Here is a 23,585-nt window from a genome sequence, read left to right as displayed (position 1 = left end):
CTGCAACTCATTGTAGAGTGGAAGGAGAAGAGAGCATGTGTGAAAGGCAAAACAGAAAGGGGACTTGCTTGATAACAACCAGTAACTGATCCAGTCCTGCCAGGGCAAAAACTTGAAGGCCCCACAAAGGCAGTCAGAGTTCACCAAGAGTTTGGGAGAAGACAAACCAGATTCAAACCATAGCAGCCACACAACTCTAAAGCAGAGCTGGGGGTGATGACCCAGGTTCCTGGGTGTCCCAGTCCAGGGCTCTTTTTTCCTGTACGTGGTTGGCCTTCAGTTTAAATGGATTCCACGCCTGGTGCTCTAGAAGTGGCCTCAGGACCTGATCCTTTGCCTGTATCTGTCCCCGTGTGGCCCCATCCCAGTAATCTGTCCAGCCTACTTTCTGTGCAGTCATCTCTTCCCTTGTTCTCTGCATTCCATCTGGGTGAAATTGCAACATGGTGGACACTGTGCATAAGCCAGTCTCCTGAACCACCTGGAAAGAAGGAAAAGGTGTGTCCCCAAGTAGTTATCCTCAGGGACTAGTGAAGTTCTTGGTACACAGGTACTTGGTAAGTATTTGTGATACAAATGAATGAGTGAGGATGTTAACCGTGCTGGTGCAGTCTGTGATCAGAAGACCCTGGTTTTTGTGTTCCAAATGGAAAAATCCAAGCAGAGCACATGGATGGGGTGAGGTAGGATAGCTTTATTGAGAAAAGGGGAGTCACCTGTTCTGCCAGGTGAGGAAAGGGAGGAAGAAGCAGCATGCATGGTGGGCCCAGGTGGAGTCCACAGGCAGAGAGAGAGAGAGAATGTTTTTCTTTTTTAGGTGCCTTTTAAAACCTACACTACCTCACGGGAGGGCAGGCCCAGGAGGTTCCCACCCAATAATGAATGAATGGGGAGGGGCATGGGCAGTTCCCAGCCAGGTGACCCATCCCCAGGTTGTCTGATCCATCCCCAGGCAACCTACATAAGCCCCAAACTTTTCCTACTTCTAGCCTGCCTCAAGAAGAGGAGAGAGAGTGGGGCCTCAGAGGTTGTTCCCTATGGGCTTTTTTTCACAGTTGAATCTTATCTAGAATAGTCTGGAGAGATAAATTGGGGCCAGATCACAAAGGTCACTGAATGCCCAGCTAAAGGGTTTAGCTTTATTCTACCAGCTGGGGAGCCAGGCCTATTTGTGAATAAAGAACTGGGAGTAGAATACAAATTAGTTTTTCTTTTTCAAAAAGAGAGAACTAGTTCCTAGTCAAGGCCCAGAAAGCCATTGATATAACCTATTGAAGAGACTAACTGGATCTTCCAGATACCTGAGGCTTTTGTTTCTGAATTTAATAATTAACCCATACCTCTGCAGAATAAATAAGGGCTCCCTGTGATAAGCTCTCAACACTCAGGAGATAAGTGCTGCTTCAGTGATGCACCATTCAGTTTCCTTCTGTGGTATGACCCAGTCTCTGAACCCTGTTTAAAAAAATACAGGGACCAAAGACACTAGCTCTTACTTAACTGGGTTCTGGTAGAATCTGCCATCTCTTTCTTCACTCTCTGACAGTATCCAGCACCCTTTTGCAGCTCCTAGCAAGAAGCCTCTAGGAGAGTGCATAGGGCTCTGTTCAATGTTTTTATCAATAATCTGAATATACTCAGGAAGGGGCTTCAAAAGCCCCAAAGCTGGAAAAAGGAATTAATATATGTTGGATAGAAGAAGTTGCATTTTAAAAGACTTCATAGGTTAGCATTTTGGAGAGAAATCAAATGTTGAGATATTGCAGAGATAGCATGTCAACTTCTATGTCTGGATTCAGCATAGAATGGTCCAGAGAAAGGGAAAAGGCCCAAGACAGGGGGAAAGAGATCTACCATGTAGAGTGGCCACCAGGTTCAACAGTCCTCTCTGAAATGGGTTCTTAATTACTATGGACAAAATTTCTCTGAACTTAAGTACCTGAGAACAAATGTCTCAGTTTTTCTGCATTTCAAGGTGGCTGCCTTCCCAATGTCTCCAGGCCAGTGACAGTTTAATAATGACTCTTTCTTGAGCGTGTAAGGAAAGGAATTTCAGAATTATGAGGAGAACAACCACAATCATCCAAGAATGGAAAATATCCATTTGAAGCCTAGCCAGGGAGGCAAGAGGCACCTGGAAGATGGACGCTTTCATAAGAGATAGCATCACCACATCCTAGAAGAAGGCTTTGCAGTTCTTTCCTCTGAAACATGGAACAAAAATGCACCAAGAACTGCCCGTTCCAGCATGACAGGGGCCTAGGTCAGAGGAATTGCATTCTCAGGCTTCCTCAGGGGCATCCAGGAAGAGCTATGTTGCCTTTGATCTTTACATTTCTCCTTTTCATCTTTCTTTCACCACCTTCATTTTAAAAACAAACATTTATGAAGCATACCCTGTATCCCAGACATTGTGCTGACTGACTTCTGGCCATCGCTTCTGAGCCACTCTGATCTGTCAGGAGAGCTAGGACTTGGACACTACCATCAGTGATGTGACAGTATGCTTAGCATCTGGTCTGTGCCTGGCACAAAGTAGGCACTAATGATAGCTCATGCTTACTGTGTGTCCCAGGCACCCTCCTAAGCATTTGGTGTATTTTAGCTCATTTCAGCCTCATATGTCCACAAAGTATGGGTAACTCCTCTCAGTGAAAATGGGGGCTCAGGGAGTTGACCATGTAGCTTGCCCATAGTTACACAGTTAGCAAATGGTAGAGTTGGCAGCTGTCAAGTCTGCACTCTGAGTCACTGCACCAACTATTTCTCTGTCAATGTGTATTAAATGAACAAATACGGAAGGCTGACATGCATGACCGTAGTAGACTAAGCCAAGAGGATTACATCATGGTGGTCAGAGACACTTCCTAGCAGATTCCATGCTTGAGATAGGACCCAATGAACCAAAGCGCTGCTGCTGAGCAGAAGTGGGCAGAGGTGTTCCATACAGGGGCAAAGGGATTGGGGTGGGTAACACCACTGGCCAGGATCTCTCAGTTATGGTGCCTGCTCACCACCTCTATGACCCTCTCCAGCTCTGCCATAGCTGATTAGACCAGGGGTGTATGGTCTGAATTGTATCCTCTCTAAATTCATATGTTGTGATGGTTAATTTTGATTGTCGACTTGGTTGGAATAAGAAATGTGTAGAGAGATTAGTAAAGCACACTTCTGGCTGTGTCTTGGGAGGGTATTTCTTCTACAGACAATTAGATCACAAAGGCACTAACCTAATCAATCAATGGATTAATCCTTTTATAGATTCATAATATGATGGGGTTATTGAAAGGTGGGGGATGGGCTGCATTAGAGGCACTAGGTCAATGGAGGTGTGTCCTTGGAGGCTCTGTGTTGCCCTGGTCCTTTCCTGTATCCGCTTTCTACTTTCTGGCAGCCATTATGTGAACTTCTCTGCTCCCCATGTCCTCCCGCCTTGTTGGATGGACTCAAGCCACCGAAACCATGAGCCAAAATAAATCTTTAGTTTCCTTGTTTATGTCACGTATTTGTCATAGCAACACAAAACTAACTAGCACATATACTGATGCTCAGACTCCTGGGTACCTTAAAATGTGATCATTGGATACAGGACCATTAAAGAGGTAATTCAGTCAAAGTGAGGCCTCTCCTTAAAATAAAAGACTTGGAGCACATGGTGCCAATAAGACTTCCACATTATGCTGGGTTAGAGGGTGGCACAAGCTGCTGTAACAAATAGACCCCACACCTTACTGGTTTATTACAAGAGAACTTTTTCTTACTCATGGACTAGTCTATGAGAGGGCAGTCTGCAGGGGACAATTTTCTCTGCAGGTCAGTTCAAGAACCCAGGCCCTTTAAATCATGTGACCCTACTTCCTATAGAGCCCTAAAGTCCAACCACAGGTGGGGAATTCTTAACCCACTTGTGCAGAAGTGGCACACAGCGCCTTCTGTTTACATTCCATGAGTGAGCCCTTATCTTATGTTTGCTCCTAGATGACAAGGTAGCTGGAGTGCAGCCCTGGCCAGGAAGACCCTACCCAGAAATAGCCTTTCTTTCTGCATGGGGAGTAGGACTGCCTGATAGACAGCTAGCTGAATCTATCATATGGCTGGGGGTCAGTTTTGAACTTGTCTCCAGCACCTTCTCCCAGCAAGTGGGCTGCTTTGTTTCCCCGGAGAAACTTTAAGCCAGCAGTCCTATTTTATTGCCCAGAGGCCGAGTCTTAGTTTATTGTCTGTAATAATTTTTACAGCTAGCCAAAGGAGCTCAGCTGTCAGACAAAGCTCCAACTGCTCAGCTCGGGGCCAATGCCCACAGATGACTGAAACGGACAGCAAGCAGGGTGTGGGGAGAGGCTTGAGAGGAGAAATTCCTGCTTTTACAGCATGAGAAGGCGGGGGGAAGAGAAGAGCCAGCAGTGTTGTGAAATGAGGAAGAGGACTGCCCACCTGTTTTCATTCCTAGGTAAATATTTGCCTGAGTGTTTTCTGGTTCTCTGAGTTTCTGGGTGCTGCAAAAAGAACTGGACAGAACACCAGCTTTTCAGAGCCATCATAACCAAGAGCCCCGAAGAGCTCAAAGAACAATCCAGAGAAGCTTCACCTTCCAGCTTATTGCCCACAGCCCTTCCCCAGCAAGATGCTTGGTGCAAATGCAAGGTGAGTGTCAGAGGCTGAGACAAGTGGTGTGGGACAGCTGTGCGTTTAGGCAGCTGTCTTCTGTGATGGTGGCTGGGAAAAGGGCACAGTTTGGTTAATCTGTAGGTAGGCTGGCATAGGTAGGTGCCTCAGTGGGTAACTAGATTTCCTTCATCTTCTGTTCAGAGCCTTAAAATGAATGAGCAGAACCCAGATGTGGAGTTAAAGGGTCTTGGATTCAAATCCTGCCTCTGAAGTTTCTGGTCTCAGTTTCTTCATCTACTAATCACGTGTAGCAACACTGTCCTGCCTAACCCACAGCTTTACTTTTTAATTGACACTTATAATTGTACACACTCATGGGGGTAAAATTCAATGTCATGAAACATGTATACATTGCATATTGATCAAACTGGGAAGTTTGAGCATGAGCTCAGCCTTTTATTTTCAATTCCACAAATCAATGACATCATGCAATATTTGTCTTTCTGTGTATGACTAATTTCACTTAATGTCCTCCAGGTCTGTCTGTTGTCTCAAAGGAGCGGGGCGGGGGTGGGGGGAAGGGGGTACTGTGGCTTGAACTCAGAACTTTGTGCTTGCTAGGCAAGCACTTTACCACTTCAGCCATGCCCCCAGACCAGAATTTCCTTCTCTTTAAAGGCTGAGTAGTATTCAATTGTGTGGATGTACCACATTTTCTTTATCTGTTCATCCATTGTTGGACATTTAGGTGATTCCATATCTTGGCTCTTGTGAATACTATTAGAGAAATCGTTTTGACATATTAATTTCATTTCCTTTGAGTAAATACTCAGTAGTGGAATTTTTGGATCGTATGGTTTTTGAGGAGCCTCTATGTTGCTTCTCATAATGACTGTAAAATTTGCATTCTCACTAACAGGGTACAAGAGTTCTGTTTTGTCCACATTTTCACCAACACTTGTTTTCTATTGTCTTTTTGATAGCAGCTATTCTAACAGGAGTGAAGGAAACCCACAGCTCTGTGAAGGTCAAGTGAGAACAGTGGGAAAGGATTGCAGATCTGTAAAGTCCTATCAAGGTGGCAGGAATTGAGAATTCTTACCCTAACCTATAAATGTTTACAATCCAAGAACTAAAAAGGCTATTCCAAAATACAACCAAAAATAGGACCACTGTCTTCTGGTGTCACGGTACCTGTTCAGAACACTGAGGAATCCCACAGAGGACAATAGAAAGAGATGAAAACACAGTCAGGCATGATGAGTGGGTGAGAGTCACTCAGAAAAGGAGACACTGTGAGTCCCAGGCACAGGACAGGAGGAAGGGAGTCTGAGAGGAATGGATAGAAAAGACAAGACCAGAAGGGGGACAGCTGAACAGAGAACACAGAGGACCTCTGGAAGAAGTGGGTAGGGCACCTGGGACTGGATAGTGAAAGAAGCTGTCTCTCTGTTCCCTTCTCTCCAGTGGGCTCCATGCCCAGGAAACAGGGAAGTAAAGCTTGGGGAAAGAGGCCTGATGTGGTCAGATGTGGATTTTTAGGAAAGTCCCTCTGGTCCAGGTGGAGGACGGCTGGAGGTAGGACCTGGGGTAGGAGGCTACTGTGATAGTTCCAGTGAAGATAGTTCCATGGCCTTGACTAAGGAAGTGGCCATGATGTGAGCAGATGTGACTGGATTTGGCAGGGACTGGAGAAGAAGGAAGGCAAGGTGACTGGGTCTCTGACCTGGACATCAGTTCATGGTGTGTGATACTACCATTCCTGAGGTGAGGACTCCAGAGGAGGAGCAGGTTGGTGCTGGTGTTTGGATAAGACAGATAAGAATAGGGTGCCCTAGACACACAAAAAGAGATACCCAGGAAGCAGGCAGTTGGCTCTGGGTTATGAACCCCAAGAATCTGGCCCACCCTTGTGCCAGCTGTACCTTCTTGCAAAGTCAGTACCTGTCCCTAAGAGCCTCCATCCATCCCTGCCAGGACTCCTTCCCTCCACAGCCATCTCCCTGGATGTGATCCAGTTGGTCAGGGCCTTTCTCACATGTTACTCAGATGTGTGCATCAGTAGGGGGTGACTGTCTCCTACAAGGACCCCAGACATGAAATCTTTTCAATGTCTTAATTTGCCTTTAGTACCCGAATATGTTTCTTGCTTAGAAAATATAAGAGAGGTTCAAATTCCAGCTCTACTACTCGGTAGCTGAGTGATTTTTGGGCTTTTATTTACCTTCTCCAAAGCCTCAGTTTCCTCACCTGTGAAGTGGGAACACAGTCTGCATAGGTTGTGAAAGGGCTCAGTGAGACAAAAAGTATAAGGACCTCAGCCCAATGTGTGGCACGTGGCAAACATCCAATAAGCGCTGGCTGTTATTGTTGCTTTTATTCCATGAAAAGAAATGGGAAATGGACAGCTAAGAATAGTAGGGAGTAGAAAATGAACTTTTGATTTCTTAAATCACCATTTCCCCCCCCATGGTAGCATTCTTTGAGCTTTTCAGACAGGCATGAAAGCAACCCATGCATGTCTTCTACAGGAGGGCACCGACTAGGAGTTGGTCGTGTCCATCTGTATAGAAAGCTCAGAACAAGTAAGGAGGTTGAAGCAAGAACAAAAGAATGGAGATCTTCACACATTGGGCGGGGCAGGGGTGAGAGAGCGAGAGAGCGACCAACTCTGGGAGAGAATCGAATAAAAGATGTTTGTATGTATGAGTGCATCTTTATAATGTTTTCCCTGATTCTCAGAGAGTCAGAGAAAATGAGACACAGAGACAACCCAACAGACAAATAATAGAGACAGAATCATGTGCACCTTTCTGGGAGGCCATGGGAAGCAGAATTGAGGGGAGGAAGGAACTGGGAAGAAAACAAGAAAGACAGTTGGCAAGGTGATAACCTGCTGGATTTGTGGTATTTGTGGGCTCCACTGTATTTTAAAACTTAAGCTTTTCATTATGGAGAGGTGAAAATCCACACCAAAGAAGAGAGAGTAGAGGAATGAACCCTGCATATCCATCACCCAGCTTCCCATATGTACATGTGACCAATCTCTTCCCTTTTCCTGCCCCTTCCTTTTCCGTCCCCAGTCTGCTATCATTTCATCACGGATTTCATTTTTGAAAAAAAGTTTGCTTCCCCCCATGGAATTCCTTGTGTGTGTGTGTGTGTGTGTGTGTGTGTGATGTTGAGGATTGAACCCAGGGCCTGCTACACAAGGACTCTATTACTTAAGCTATGCCCCCAGCATAGAATTCTTCTAGCCATACCCAGATGACCTGGCACTAAGTTCACTCTCAAACCTTGCCATTCTCTCATCTTTGTTCTGGAGCTCAGACTACCCTGGCTGTAGGAGCTAGAAATTGAAGAATCGTAGAATTTCAATGAAAAGTACTAACTAATGCATTCATCCAGTTTGTCAGAGTTGGAAGCCTGGCTCCCTCACTTGCAAAGTATGGAAGCTCAGAAAAGGTTCTTATCTTCTGGCACCTCTGTTTCCTCACCAGAGGAGCAGGGTGGTGAACACCACCTCTCTCACAGGGCTGTTGGGAGGAGGACATTTGCTAATAAACTTTCAACCCTCAACATGGTGGGCCCTGGAAGGTTACTAGCTCTCCATACATCCGTGCAGGAAACAGCAGTGGCTCCCAGCTGTTGCCAAGGCTGAGCCAGGAGCTGGGCACCTAGAGAGGAATGAGCAGGTCCCTGTCCTCAGGGAGCTCTTCCTCCAGTGACAGTGACTGTGCTCTCAGCCATCCATTCCTCTCAATTAGCCAGTGAAACTGAGAATTGTGGGTCCTGAATCTAAGGAGTCACAACACTTAGCAGCAGAACTGGGCAGGATTCACCCACATTTTCCTGGCTTGGTTTCTTCATCAGAGGAGGCCGGTGGCTCAGGAGGACAGTTGGGCGGATCTGGGCAAAGGTGTGCTGTTCTGGGTCACCCTTCCACAGCACGGAAGCGTGGGACTGGACATAGGACCAGGCATGGCAGCCTCTTTGGCTACTGGTTAACCAGGGAAGGGACTGTAATCTACTACATGGTTGGGGGGCCATGGCCAGGGGAGCCCTTGACACCATAGTCCTGCTGACCATGACACATCCTGGGTGGAAGCTGGGAGGGGTGAGAATGCAGACCCTGGGAGGAAGGACAGCAGTCACTACAGCTCAGCCTGCAGAATGGCTCTCCAGGCTCTCTGGGGACAGAGGATTAGAGGACTCTGGCACATGCAGAGGCAGAGGCAGGGCCAGCAGAGGCCCCCAGCAGCTCTGCAAAAGGAGAAACTTAGGTCAGAGATGTGCACAAGCAGGGAAGGGAGGGGAGAAGAGAAGCATTTGCTCCTCAGGGAAGAGACTGGAAGAGAAGAGCAAGAAGGTGGGCACTTGGCTCTTGCTGTATGGAGACCTCACAGCACCCAGGAAGAGAGACAATAGACCCAGTTTTAGGGGGAGAAGAGTAAGGCCTGAAGAGGGCAGGGCTCACCTGTGTCCACCCAGCTGTTATCTGGTGGGACTCTCTCAGACCTGCCTGTGGCAGAATCACTGACAGCTAGCCCTTTTGTACTGGGCCCAAGGACTCAGTGGAGGAAGGGTGGTCCTTAGGAGGTAGAAAGGACCCAAATTAAGCTTCATGGCTGCCCCATGGGGCAGAGGGAGAGCAGGAGGCATTCAAACTTCAAATGGGGTTGGATTCCAGAGCCTGGAGCGTCCATGAGTGTTGCGGCAGGAGTGGGTGAGGGTTCTGACATCCTGCCTGGGCAGGTGCAGCTCAGCCAAACGCATGGCCAGTGCTCGCAGTGCATCGCTTCTCTGGCCTTCTCTCCCTGCACTGTCTCCCTCTCTCTCTACTCTCCTTCCTTCCTTCTTTCACTCATTTGGTCAGCGAGCAAGCCAGAGCACTTGCTTGAATTTGTGATGTACCGTGTCTCAAGTCAGAAGCCCAGGGTACGGGTGGGGTGGGTGGGGGACGTTTGGAAGTCAAGTTTGAATAAAACTGCTTCTAGCATTTGAAAAGTCAACAACCTAAAGGTGAGAGATTAGGCATGGAAAGCCCGCATGTGTGATGAGCCTGGGAGGGGGTGGAAGAGGGACAGTGTCCTTTTGAATGAGGGAGAAGTGACTCTGAGTCAGGGAGATTACTCAGGAATGGGACAGGTCAGAAATGAATTGAACCAAATTAAAAATATCAGAGAGCACAGCGCATGGTAAGGGCATTGTTTGTGAAAATTTGTTTTATATCCCATCCCTCATGTGTCTGAACGTGGTCAGAGCTGTAACTGTGTGTGGTATGAAACATACAATTGTGACTTGTAGGAAAAATTTTTAGAAACACTAATCTGGCCCAATCTGCTCATTTTCGAGTAGGAGAAAGCACTAACACTGAGCGGTGGTGGGAGGAATAAGAAGGGTGGGGCTCTGGCTTCCTCCCCTGTTTGTCACTGTAAACTAGATGTTCTCCTAGTGCCCAGTTAAATGTTTACCTCGGTCCTCCAGACTTCCAAATCCTTATTATTCCAGGCCATACCCAAGGTCAGTGTCACGTCAGTCAGTAGTGTGCTAGGATATGTGAGGTTAACTGGCTTCCTGAAAAAAAAATTATACTCATATAATAACAGTATTGCACACAATTTATGAACAATAATAAAATAAAGTACCCTTTCTTACAATTCTACATAGCCCATCAGTTGTCACAGAATGCTTTCATTGATTTTCACTGAACTCTTGTATCTGCAGCCAACCTAGGACAGCAACTGATCGATGAGCATAGTTTGGACATGAATGTTGGTTGACACTTTCATTTACATTAACAAGGAAGACAGATGTGAAACAAACAAGAAAGACGTTAGTCAGAATCTTACTTGTTCTTCAATTGGCAGGGACTGCTTTGTTGAACTGGACAGGAGTTTTTGAATCCAGGAAGAATTTTATCTCAATTTTGTTGTTGCTCTTCACACTGTAATGGCTACAGACATCACATGTTTTAAAATCTGCATTAAAGCATTTTCTCTGTCACTTTATAAACAATCTACAGAACAATAAACAGAGCACTGATTTGCAGTGACTGCTGGTTCCCAGGGTGGAAATACTGCCACCATGGCTAATGTAAGGCCTTGTGATGTCACCAATACAGTTTTTGCACCCTGCAGCCTCAGTGGATATCGAGAGCCTCAAGAACGTAGATGATAGTAAAAATGACAAAATACTTAGGAAGTGATGCATTTGAGTCTTTATTACTTTCCTTTTTAAAAATAACTTGTTTGATTATAAGTTTATATAGTCTAATTGTGACAATTATGTTTAACGACTGCATTGCAAAGTTCCTGAGAGTGTGACAATTGGTTCTTCCAAGCTGGCACATGCCAGCCTCAGCACATCTGCCTGGGAACTCCAAGGTGGAACTGTAGATTGGTGGGATTCTCAAAGAAGTGGACTCCCCGACACATGGGCAGCTGTTGCCAGAGGCATCACATCCATGTTCACACACAGACTCAGACACAGACAGACTGTGTGCACCTCTCCTTCTCTCTGTCCCTTCTCTGCACTGACGAGCAGGAACCATTCCTCCTTCTGCCCACAAGGTGGCAGCACCCTGCTCACTGAGCTCACTGAGCAGGACCTGAAATAGTCCTGGGCTATGTGACATTCCCTGGTCACTTGGGCCTCCGTGGGCCTGTTTCCTGAGGGAGGTTCCTGTGAAATTTAATAACCATCTCCTGGGCCTGGACTCGGAATTAGTGATGATGCAGCCACAGCCTGGAAGGTTGGGAAACTGTAGGAGCACCATGCAGTTCTGTAAGCCATCAGACCTCTACTGGCTTCAGTTCCTCATATTTATTTAAAAACTTTTTATGTATTTAATTTTTGATGATGCTGGGGCTTGTTATGGATGTGTGCTTGCTAGGCCAGTGCTCTACCAATCGAGCCATGTCCCCAGTCTCTTTGCCTGTAGTTTGTTTTTCAGATAGAGTCTCATGCTTTTGTTCAGGGTGACCTCAAACCCTGATCCTCCTGCCTCCACCTCATGAGTAGCTGGACTTACACACATGAGCCACCATACCTGGTCAGTTTCTCATTTTAAAAGGGGGCTAATGCTACCTATCTTGTAAGATTCTTGTAAAGATAAAATTAGATAATATAAATAGTAGAGTGGGTAGCACATGGCCACACCAATAAAGTGACATCAATCCATAAAGGCTACTGTCACATGTTTAACTTTATTACTACAGAGCAATCATGTCAGAACCAAAGGAAGCAGAAGGATTGTGGGAGTATAGATAATTATGTTCTAGATAAATGTTGCTATTGAGATTGATTCTCATGGCTTTTATATTCAATTTCTTTAACTCAGTGAAAGATTTGCACATTTTTCCTGTCATGGAACAGACCTTGCATGTTTCACTTAATGCTGATTTCATGGATGTCTTTTCTTCAGCATGGCGTTTCCATTCCTTTGGGGCAACTGTTTGAATGGATTGCAAAGGCAGCCCATTCAATCATTGGCACATGTGTTTTTCGCCATCTACTTTGAGTCAGACACTGCCTTGTGCACTGCAGATAGATACACAGCTGTGAAGCTACACATCTCTATTGTACTGCACGTGGAAAATTCAGGAAAACCTAAAGAAAATGAAAGCAGAATGGTGTCCAATTCCACCATTCAGAGATGACCACGCAAGATTTTACCACTTCATCATCTTTTAGTTTTGGTTTTGTTTTTTTTTTTTTCTCTCAATGTATCATAAGCCCAGTTTTAAGCCATCCTCAGGGTCAGGCAGCTCTTCTGGTTGGGCGTGCTGGTTGACCACTGCCATAGCTTCAGTAAATCTGCCCGAGCATCCCTGGATCCACCAGGAAACAGTATGAGATCCCGTCTCAGTGCCCATGGGTCTCAAGGTCCACTGCATTTGAGTCAACTCCAGCTCATGTGGCATCTGCTCACCGCAGTGGCAGCTGGAGTGAAAGATTAGTTGGAGACCAGACTCTGTAGCTCTGGACTCCTTATTTAAAGAGCTACCATGGACCCTGCCTGAGCGCACCTGTTACTAAGATAATGTGGACCAACTCCCAGCTCAGCCCCTCCATGCAGAGACAGACCAAGTAGTGCATCTGTGTAGCCAGGGTCACCCATCAGAATGAATTAAATGAGTCTGTGTATATCAGCATGAGAAATTCCTTTATTCAGTAAAAGAAAAAAATTAATCTTAAAAATGATGGAGGTTATTAACACATGTAGTTATGGAAGGAGAAAAGATTTGCATTTACTACTTTATATACCTGCAAATATTTTGAATGTTTTGCAATGAGCATATATTACATTTAAATCTTTCTACACACATAAGGGGAGGGAGGGAAGGAGGGGAGGAGGGAGAGAGAGAGAGAGAATAAAAGAGAGAGAACAAATGAGAGAGAACGCTTAACATTCTAGCACATGTCTTCAGGTACTTCTCTGATTATTTCCTTAGCTTATATTTCTTAGAAGTAGAATTTCTAGAAGTGGAATTGTTTTGCATCTTAAAGATTCTTGGTATATGCTGTAAAATGAATCTTCAGAATGGTTATACCCATTTGCACTCTGCCCCCCAGGAAAGAATACCAACTTGTCTTAACCTTCCATACTGCTGGGTAGCTACTTTCAATAATTTCCAATTTCATAAGACAGCATTTCATCTTAATTTCTTCCTTTATTACTAACTGAATTCTAAGTATATATTATCTTTACTTTTTAATTGACAGATACAAATTATAAATACTGGGATGCAATGTAATATTTCCATAGTGTATACAGTATGTGATGATCAAATTGGGGTACATAGCATATCAAGCACCTTAAACTTTGGTCACTTCTTCAGTGTTTGGTGTTTGGTGTGCTCATCTCTTGGTTGAGATTTCCATGGGACTATCAGCTGACTCTGCTGTGGAGATGGGATGGGATTAGCTGCTGCCAGACTAGGACCAAAGCTGGCTTTCAGTGGGGTGGGGTGGGGATGGAATGTCCTCCTGCATGGGGCACCCCAGCAGCTGGCCTCTGAATGCTGAAGCTCTCAGCCCCTTCCAGGTGCTACCTGTGATCTAGAGCTCTCTCTCTCTCGCTCTCTCTCGCTCTCTCTCTCTGCCTTTCTCTCTCTCCCCCCTCCCCCCGTATATATACTACCCTATTATGCAATCAGCAGTGATGGAGTGATGGGAGGACATTCGGGCAAAGACACCCTGTCTTATCGGTCTCTTTGTAAGACCCCAATTCATCATTCAGTGGTCTGTTGCCAGCCCCATTCTGCTTCTGCATCTTGTGCGATGAGTGCTAGGGACACACAATCTGTGGTCACGTTGGCTGGTGCTTTTTCATTTTGATGTCACCCCAATTGCTCCCCATTGTTCAGGGTCTTCCTTCTATCCCCCACCTCGGTCCCCTCTTCCCTCCCTCTCTTTCTCTCTTCCTTCCCTTCCTCCCTACCTTTTGAGGGTTTTGTATGTGATGGGAGATTGATGTATGGTTCAGCTTACCTTCCTAAGAACAGAAGTCTGTCACACTTCTGATGGCTTGAGTCTCATCCATCCCCATCCCAACACCTCCCAGATGTTTCAGACATCGCCATGGAGTGGTAAAATTTTGGAGAATTATGGGGGTGGGTGTCATGCTTCTGGAGGAGTGCTCTCCAGAGGAATGCTCTTCCCTGAGACCTGGGAGGGAAAGAAACCCAGAGATGGTGGATGGACGCTGCAGAGTCAGGACTGGTGTGGGCAAAGATGGACAGGTGGGATAGGGTGGCTTGGTGGTGTCATGGAGTCAGAGCCATGAGAACAATGTGCACAGGAGCCTAGAAAGGAGCAGCTTCCTTTCAAAGAGAAGTTATGGAATTATGCCATGTCTTGCAGACATGAGGCCCTGCCAGCTGTCCTACAGACACCAAGGACAGTCTGTAGTGTGTGTAGTTCAATTGCCTCTCTCCCAACCTAACAGCCCTGCTTAGTGCTTCTTGACCTTGGTCATAGAAAACCATGTCCACAAACGGATGTCCTGTGAAGTTAATGATGCTTCATTTTCAAGGCCCCTCAGCTGCACAGGACTGTTCCAATGCTCTGGAGGGGCGTGGGGGGGGACCCTAGTGAAGTGTTTATGTCATCATATGTTTTCCTTAAAATGTGAAAAGGTGAAATATTTTTGTGGTTTTATTTCAAAAGACACCCAAATTATAAAAGCTTTGGGCTCCACCGAACCTGAATCTGCCCCTGACTCTGTCATCAAGAACTGAAGGAGTTTGTTTCAGTTACCAGGGAAGCAAGACAGATAATCAAGCTGGAGAAAAATGTGAAAGAAAGAAGCATGAATTAACCCACTTAGGGAAGATACACCACCAGCAAGCAGCCCTGGCTCTGAGAAAGCAGAGTTTAAAAAGATCGGATGGTCTCAGGGAGCCTCAAGCCACACCCCTGAAAACCGATGACTATTGCATCTGAGGATATAAATGTGATTTTTGGCTGTTTTTCAGGACCAGGCAGCTAAATGTCACCTGTACCAACTCAGTGGACATGGAGCTCTTCCTCCATTACTCCCTTATTCCATCAGTAAGTAAAGGCAGGGAAGGGGATTTGGGTTACTGCCCCACTCAGGCTCTCAATGAGGCCTGACTAGGTCATGGGAAAGCTATCAGATGAGATTCCTTCTAAAACTGTGACTCAGTTTCTTACATTTTAACAGGCCAACAGCCAGGGCTACTTTTAGGGAAGTCAAAGAAAGGTTTGTCTTGCTGGGGGGTATGGCTCAAGTGGTAGAGTGCTGCCTAGAAAGCACAAAGCTCTGAGTTCAAACTAAAACAAAAAAAGTACTGCTAAAAATAAAAAAGGCTTTCTGAAGAAGTAATGCCAGAGTTGTGTTAAGATGCAAAGTACATTCCAAACATCGGGGAGAGCATGTGCAAAGGCCCTGTGGAGGAAGGAGGAACAGAGTTTGCAGGGAACCAACAAGACCAGGCTGGGATGGAGAACTGAGGTGGAGGAATCTGGGGAGGCGGGCAGGACTGGGCCAGCCAGAGTCCTGTGGGGCTCTGGGTTAAGGAATTTGTCTTCAATCTCATTGAGAAGTAATTGAAGTGTTTCCAGCATGAGGGTGCTGTGATCAGATCTGTGTTTTTAGATGCTCATGCTGGTTGCAGCAAGGAGATCAGGCTGGAGGTGGCAAGAGAGGAGGTTGGAAGACCCCAGAAGACTATTGCATGGGTCCGTAGCGAGGTGACCTCAGTGCCTCCTTGATGACAGTGGTCAACAGAGATGTTGGGAGGTGAAAACAACAGGCCTTCGTGTTGAGTAGGGTAGGGAGGATTGAGAGAGGGAGAGAGAGAGAGAGACGATGGCTCCTGGGGTTCTAACTTGCAGAGCTGTGAGGGTCGTGGCAGCTGTCACTCTAAACTCCAGGAAAAAGAGAAGACACCCAGGTTTGAGGTGGGCAAAGATACAAGGGAGGGAGCCCCATTTAAAAAGTGTTGAATTTGAGAATCTTTCAACACACCCAAAAGAAATGTTTGCTGTGTAGTTGTGCAGTTCTGCAGCTCCTGGGTGGGAGTGGGGCTGGAAACACCATCTTCTGTGAGTCTTCTGTGTACAGAATGTCACTATAAGCATGGACGTGGATGAAGTCCCCAAGGAGGGGATCAGGTACAAGGAAAATGGGCTTGATGAAGCCAGGAGGAGGGTGTAGTCTAAGGTTGGGAGAAGAATGGCCCAGAAGTGGAGACTGAGAAGCAATGCAGGAAGCAGGAGCTGCTTGCTTGATGGAGGCCTAGGGAAGAAGGAGGTGCTTAACACTGGGGACCATGTTGGGTTGCGCTCAGAGCAAACAGTGGACTGAGCACCAAGAAGGCCATGAGTGACTTTGTCCTAGCGGCTGCAGTGAAGTCATGGGGATGTCTGGAAGCCAAAGTAGGTGGTGGGGAGCCATTGAGAGGGGAGGAAATAGAGGTATCATGGGCAGTCTGGCAAAAAAGAGGAGAAAGAGTGTATCAAGTGTAGGAAAATATGGTCGAACCCACAGGAAGAAAGCAAGGAAGGATTTGCTGCCTTTTAACAGACAAGGAAAGCAAGGTTCAGGGAAGTTAGGTCTCCCTCCCAGCCAGTGTGTGGGAGAGGTTAAACTTGAACCCATGTCTGTTCAGGGCAACACAAAGAAAATCTCAGTTCAGAAGCTTCTGGTAGCTCAGGGGTGTATGCAGCCAGCCCCTGACTCTGGAATTCGAGGTGTCACGGACCCTGCTTGTCCTCCACATATTCTCTCTCAGCTTGGTCACCCAGGCCACACTACAGCACTCTGACTTCCTCATCTTCTCTTCTTACAGCTCTTCATCATTTTGGCCTTGTCCTTCCTCCAAAGACGAGCGCATCGTAGACAGAGAGATGACACCTCTCACCTCCTGTGGAACCCCTTTGGAATCATCATGTGAGTTGAGACAGGGTCAGTCCCTACAGCTTGGGCTATCTGTAGTTGGGGCCAATACCAGTACAAGGCCAGATAGCTCTTAGGACCCCACTGCTGCTCCCTCTCCCTCACTATGTACAGCCCTGCCCATCCCTCCCCACCCCAAACAAAGCTCTGAAAGGTCAGAGTCACCTTCAAAGCCACAGCAATTCTCAGAAATATGGTCTGCCCAGATATGCATGGAACCACTCAAGGAGACTCAGACCCCTCTGCAAAGAGTCTTCCTACAGTCAGAACTGTGGCCACCCCAGGAAACCAGAGGAGAGAGCTCCGTGTGACTGGAGCCAGTGAGTCTTCTCACTGGCGTGGCGCCACCAGTCATACATCAGATTCCACTGGGCAGGGGCTTCCAGACCCTTCCTGGTTCTGCCATTCTGAATCTCTGCACCCCTCATCTCATTTTCCCTTGAGTTCTGATTATTCTGCCTCATTACCCCCCACCATTGTCATCATGCAGTCAACATTTTTTGCACACTGTCCATGAGCAATTTAACTTGCTTGCATTAGTTTCATAAACCCTCTTGTGAATATAGCATGGTGAAGGTTGTTATCCTCATACCATAAATGAGAAAAACTCAGACCTGATCAGAGAGGTTAAATGACTTGCCCAAGATCATGAAGCGATCAGGTGACAAAATCTTTAACCCACACTGGTTTGATATTCTCTCTGATTCCCCAGTGTCAGAATGTGAACAGGTCCAAGCTGTGGACATTCTGAGACCTCAGCCTTGGGCTCTCAGAAGGGAAAGGAAGCCAGACTGAGCTGAGAGGCACATGAGAGAGGTCCAACTACAGTATCCAAGGACACTGAATGCCAGCTCTGAGTAGCAGCTGGACTCATTCCGACTGTCCCACTGGGACATTTGGCCCCTCCCACACTGCCAGGTCTAAGCCACATTGGTAAAGGCATGTGGCACAAAGGGACTGGAGCAGGACTTGATAAGAAGTAGAGTGCCTTAGCAATTACGTTAAACTTCCCTGAATTAAATTTATCATGGCACATTTGACTTGTTTCTGGCCACTTCTGTTTCAAAGCTCCTTCTCCTAGTAATTTTGGCCCTGTAAACTTCACTGAACAATCAATTTTTATGTGCATGGCACTCCACAGCTTATAAAGCAGTTTCTCATTTGCTGTCCACAACAACTGTGATGAACAGAGTAGAAGGTTCCATCTGTTTTAAAGATGGTGAACTGAGTCTCACATAGGCCCTAAGTACTGTAAGTAGGGTCTTGACTGGAATTCAATTTAATTCACCAAAATGCATGTCTTCAAACTTGCACCTGGCACCAGCTCTGTCCAAGGTCCTGTGCTAGGTCTGCTCCAGGGGAGTTTACTGTTTCCTAAGTGTGTGGTGACACAGAGGGGGATATTCTGAAAAAAGACATGAACTTGGTTCTGAGGGGCGCAGGTGAGGCAGACTGACTGGGGTGGACAAACAGGATGGCTTCTTAGAAGATGTGCTCCTTAAGCTGAGCCTTACAGAGAAAGACGGGGAAGGCAAGTGTGACTTCCTGCCTGCAGCAACCTGCTGGCCTTCAAGCTCTCATTAATGCCCAGTACACGTGGGCCATTTGGCTGGAAAGCCTATTCCAAAATGCAGCTGCTCACTGATGGAGACAAAAGTGTTCTGGTTAGGAGAAATCTTGTTCACAGGGAAGAAAAAAACCCCAAATTTTAAATAAAATTCCAGAGACTTCCCAAGATCCAAGATAGGTCTCACCAGAACTGGATTTCTAGGGATGGGACTCTATAGGACATTAACTGTTTCTGTCCATCTGTGTCACTGGAGCCCTGTGGGTAATATTCTACCAGGTTTCTTTCTGTCTTCTGGCTTAGGATCTCTGCTTTCCTATGACCTTGACTTTCCTCTAGCATTCACTCTGATCCCGACTTGGTGTGACTTTCCAAGCAAGGACTGTAACAGCTGACTGACTCATAGCTTTAGGTCACAAATTCAAAATGGTGGCTCACGCCTGTAATCATAGCTACTTGGGAGGCTGAGATAGGGAGGATTGCAGTTCAAGACCAGGCTATACAAATAGTTCACGAGACTCCATCTTCAAAATAGCCAGAGCAGAATGGACTGTAGGTGTGGCTCAAGTGGTAGAGTACCTGCTTTGCAACCACAAAGTCCTGAGTTCAAACCCCAGTTCCACCACAGGGAAAAAAAAAAAAGACCAGACATCTGACTGGCCCATTCAAATTCCAGTGGTCACCTATAGCTCTCGGCTGTGGCCAAGAAGATATGTGCATACAGGGGAGGCAATGATTTACCTCTTGATCTGGAGGCTTGGCTCACATGTTAGAGAACCTGCTTAAGCATGAGGCCCTGAGTTCAAACCCAAGGACTACCAAAAAAAAATTACCTCTTAAGGTTTTCCAGTTGGGTCTTAGAATTAGATTTATATAGACAGATCTACAGGAGAAAAGCATACAAAGTGACTTAATGTAAGTTTTACACGACAGAGCTGGGATGTAGTTCAGTAGTAGAATGCTTGCCTAGCATGCATGAGGCTCTGGGTTCAATTCCCAGCACCAAGAAAGAAAAGGCAATAAATAAATAATAAAGTTTTACTTGACACAAGAGCACTCAAAAGGAAATGAAGATGTAAAGATAAAGTTAAGCATGTATATACTGAATTGGACAAAAAAGTAATACACTGTGAAAAAGTCATTAAATGACACAGAGGAGCTAAAAGATAAGAACTATTTTCATAACATCTGTTCAGAATTCTCTCAGTCTCAACTTCCCATCCTTAATGATAAAAAAGTTATTGTCCTCCTCTAGAGGGGGGCATCTTTTACATGAGAATTTCTTGTTTTTAAGAAGCAGCACAAAGGTTAGAATCTTGTACCTGTTGTTTTTGAGTGTCTTTAACTCAAAATAGTCCATATACCACAGTGGGCATATTTGGCGTGGCATAGTCTTAACTCCTTAGTCACATGGTAGCAGCATAACCAGTGGTACCCAGACCTTCATTAGGGCTATTGGAAGGAAGAAATCTTGCAGGATGTGTGTGGGTACAGGGCAGGCTCCCCTGCACCTGGGTAGGACACCTACTTGTTTTGCTCTGTCAATTCATACTGTTTGTGTCTTATAAACATACTTGTTCTATTTTGCTTTGAGTCATGATTACTAGTGCCCTTGCTATATCCCCCATGAGACTTGGAGCAACTCTAGGAAAAGAATTTTGTCTTTCTCACTTCAGCACCCTAAATCATGCCTAGTTTCTGACCCAGCACAGGGATCTTCAGAAAATTTCAGTTGCGATGAATAGTTCGCTGTCTCACAATTCCTCCTCTAGGTGGGATGGGCTACTTTGGAAATGATCTGTAGGAATGTCATCTTCTGGACTCACAGCCGTTTCTGTTGTCTACAGGCCTCTGGACTTCGTGGGGACTTTCAGCAACCGATGGTCCTATGGAGTTGCCTTTGGGGCCACAGCCAACAAGGTCATGTTCTTGTTCTCAGAAGGCTACCAGCCCCTGCAGGTCCCACAGTGGGCACAAGGTATAGGGCTACGTCATACTCTCTGGGAATGTCACTATGGAAATTCTTTTTTTTTCTTTTATTCATATGTGCATACAATGTTTGGGTCATTTCTCCCCCCTTCCCCCCGCCCCCTCCCTTACCTACCCCATCCCCTCCTTCTCCCCCCACCCCCTCGCTACCAGGCAGAAACTATTTTGCCCTTATCTCTAATTTTGTTGAAGAGAGAGTATAAGCAATAATAGGAAGGACCAAGGGTTTTTGCTTTCCTGTATATGTGTGTTACCCTCTAAATTAATTCTTCTCAAACTAACCTTTTCTTTAGTTCCTGGTCCCCTTCTCCGATTGGCCTCAGTTGCTTTAAAGTATCTGCTTTAGTTTCTCTGCGTTGAGGGCAACAAATGCTAGCTAATTTTTTAGGTGTCTTACTTATCCTCATATCTCCCTTGTGTGCTCTCGCTTTTATCATGTGATCAAAGTCCAACCCCATTGTTGTGTTTGCCCTTGATCTAATGTCCATATATGAGGGAGAACATACGATTTTTGGTCTTTTGGGCCAGGCTAACCTCGTTCAGAATGATGTTCTCCAGTTCCATCCATTTACTTGTGAATGGTAAGATTTCATTCTTTTTCATGGCTGCATAAAATTACCATGGAAATTCTTGCTCTCAGAAACCACAGGGGCTCTCTAGTCTCAGGGGGTAAGCTTTTGACTGCTGCATTCTTCCTAGTGTGTTATTTGCCCAAGGTCAATGCCTAGCCCACAGAACCTCAAGGATTTTTCTATGGAACTTTTCCTCAGTTAGATGCAAAAGTCCTTTAAGCATGATGTAACAAAAGTGCATAAAGTAGGTTCTTCCTCACCTACTGACATCATCACCACCCCCCTTTTGCTCTCCTGAGTCACAGCCATGGTGCCTCCTTGATGTCACCTCATGCTCTACCTGAAGGAGCAACTCTAATCCACAGGTTCAGTGACCTCTTATACAAAATCTCTCTGTCCTCTCATGGGCTGTATGAGCTAGGGTTCTCAAGCCTATATGATCAAATGCCTATCAATGACTCATTCACTTTTTTTTCTGTTTTGTTTTTCAGAGCTAGGGATCAAGCTGAAGCTTTACTTGTGCCATAGTAGACAAGCACTCTACTAATTGAGCTACATCCCCAATCCTTGGATTTTTGAGACAGGGTTCCACTATGTAGCTCAGGTCGGCTTTAAATTCACTTTGTAGCTCAGGCTGGCCTTGAATTTGCCATCCTCCTGCTTTGGTCTCCTGCATTTGAGATTACTGAGATTACATGTGTCTACCACCACACCCAGCTCATCAGTCTTTAGGGAAATGGAAATTAAAACCAAAATGGCAACATAGCACTACACACCTCTCAGAAGTATACAATTTGAGAACTTCTGACAAATGTTTGTAGTCATGAAACCATTGCCATAACCAAGATAATGAATCCCGGAAATTTCATAATTCCCCTTTGTGATTGCCTGTCACTGCCCCATCTCCATCCAACCAATGACCTGGTGAGTTTGTATTTTCCAAGACTTCATATAAAACAGAATCATATACAATATCCTCCCTTTTTTGCGCTGGGGGGGCGGGTTCTGGCTTCTTTCACTCAGCATAATTTCTTTCTTTTGAGCAACATCATACAATATTTTTCCTTTCATGTCTGGCATCTTTCACTCACTGTAATGTTTTCAAGAGACATTCATGTAGCATGAATCAGAATTTCATTGTTTTTGTGCTGAATGATACTCCATTGTATGTACACACCGCATTTTGTTAATCCATTCATCTGTTGATAGCACTTGAGTCATTTTTATCTTTTGATTATTGTAAATAATGTTACAATGAACATTGGGGTACAAGTATCTGAGTCCCTGCTTTAAATTCTTTTGGCTATATACGCAGGAGTGGGATTGCTGGTTCACTTGCTGGCTCACAGTTATGACAAGCTTGCTGAGGAGCTACATACTGTTTTCCACAGTGGCTGCATCTCTTCTGTATTGCCACCAGCAATGTGAGAGGGTTCCAGTTTCTTCATATCCTAGCCAACATTTGTTATTTTTTAAAAATTTATAGCCATCATAGTAGTGAAGTTTTATTTTGTTGTTCTGACTCTTGTTTTTCTAACAAGTAATGATGCTGAGTGTCTTTACATGTTCTTATTGGCCATTTGTGTGTCCTCTTTGGAGCAATGTCTATTAAGTCCTTTGCCCATGTTTTAACTGTTGTTGAGTTGTAGGAGTTCTTTATATATTCTGGATATTAAACCATTTTAAAGTATGTGATCCACAAATGTTTTCTCTTAAATGCTGTAGGTTTCCTTTCCACTTTCTTGATAATATCTTTTAATACATAAAAGTTTTACATTTTCATGAAGTCCATATTTTGCTCATGCTTTTGGTGTCCTGAGGTTTTCCAATTTGACTGATGAAAACAGGCATTATTCCAAGCCCCGTGTGAGTTTCAAGCTTCACTCCCCGATGTTTTCAGGTGGGTCTTTCCCTGGCCTTGCATGGTTTCTTCCCACAACTGTGCTGGTAGGTACTCAGCTGGAGACAAGGGAGCCCCCTGTCTCCTGGTGTTCTCTCCCTGCACAGCTCCCACTTCTCCAGTGCTCTCTCCTGCAAATTCTGTCTTTCCCAGACTCCACTTACATCCCCTCAACTCAACTTGGGGAGCCTGTGGGGCTCTGCCTGCATTTCCCTTTGCTCACTTCACCCTTTGGGAGGGTGGGAAATTGTAGGGCTCACCCCATTTGTTTCCTGTTCTTCAGTGATCCTTGTTCTGTCTTGAAAACAGTCATTTTGTAATATTTTTTCAGTTCACTTATTTCATATTGAAGTGTGATCTCAGTGTGTTCTTTTTTCTTTTTAAAATATAATTAATATTTATTTAACATCTTTATTAGCATATATGAATTGTACAAAGGGATTTCATCTTGTATTGCATATATGCATTAATGTACTTTGAGATTTTTCTTTATCATTTTCAGTGGCTCTTTATATATTCAGA

General features: G+C 45.3%; 1 protein-coding gene and 1 long non-coding RNA gene across 5 annotated transcripts in view; one reads left to right on the top strand and one right to left on the bottom strand.

Moving 5' to 3' along the window:
• LOC141415401 (uncharacterized) overlaps window positions 1-23,585 on the bottom strand; it is a 142,825-nt gene that overhangs the window by 3,829 nt on the left and 115,411 nt on the right. Inside the window, exons 2-5 of one of the 3 annotated variants that reach the window (XR_012440376.1) lie at window positions 14,104-14,280; window positions 10,461-10,564; window positions 10,083-10,185; window positions 16-481 (exon numbers count right to left, since the gene is read on the bottom strand). This is a non-coding gene — a long non-coding RNA (uncharacterized lncRNA). Of the gene's footprint in view, window positions 1-15; window positions 482-10,082; window positions 10,186-10,460; window positions 10,565-14,103; window positions 14,281-23,585 lie in introns of those variants that run through there. The other 2 variants (XR_012440375.1, XR_012440377.1) reach the window with 2 other exon arrangements.
• Window positions 4,343-23,585, top strand: part of LOC109682572 (stimulated by retinoic acid gene 6 protein-like) — a 108,546-nt gene continuing 89,303 nt past the window's right edge. The window contains exons 1-4 of one of the 2 annotated variants that reach the window (XM_074051406.1): window positions 4,343-4,644; window positions 15,090-15,165; window positions 16,929-17,029; window positions 20,450-20,580. In XM_074051406.1, the coding sequence (XP_073907507.1) occupies window positions 4,625-4,644; window positions 15,090-15,165; window positions 16,929-17,029; window positions 20,450-20,580 (328 nt within the window). In that variant the 5' untranslated portion in view covers window positions 4,343-4,624. The remainder of the gene's footprint in view (window positions 4,645-15,089; window positions 15,166-16,928; window positions 17,030-20,449; window positions 20,581-23,585) is intronic. The other variant, XM_020157881.2, reaches the window with a different exon arrangement.

The sequence above is a fragment of the Castor canadensis genome, chromosome 13 (genome assembly GCF_047511655.1).
Source record: "Castor canadensis chromosome 13, mCasCan1.hap1v2, whole genome shotgun sequence".
NCBI lineage: Eukaryota > Metazoa > Chordata > Mammalia > Rodentia > Castoridae > Castor > Castor canadensis.
Note: the sequence above shows the minus strand (reverse complement) of the source record. Positions and strands in the feature narration are given on the sequence as shown.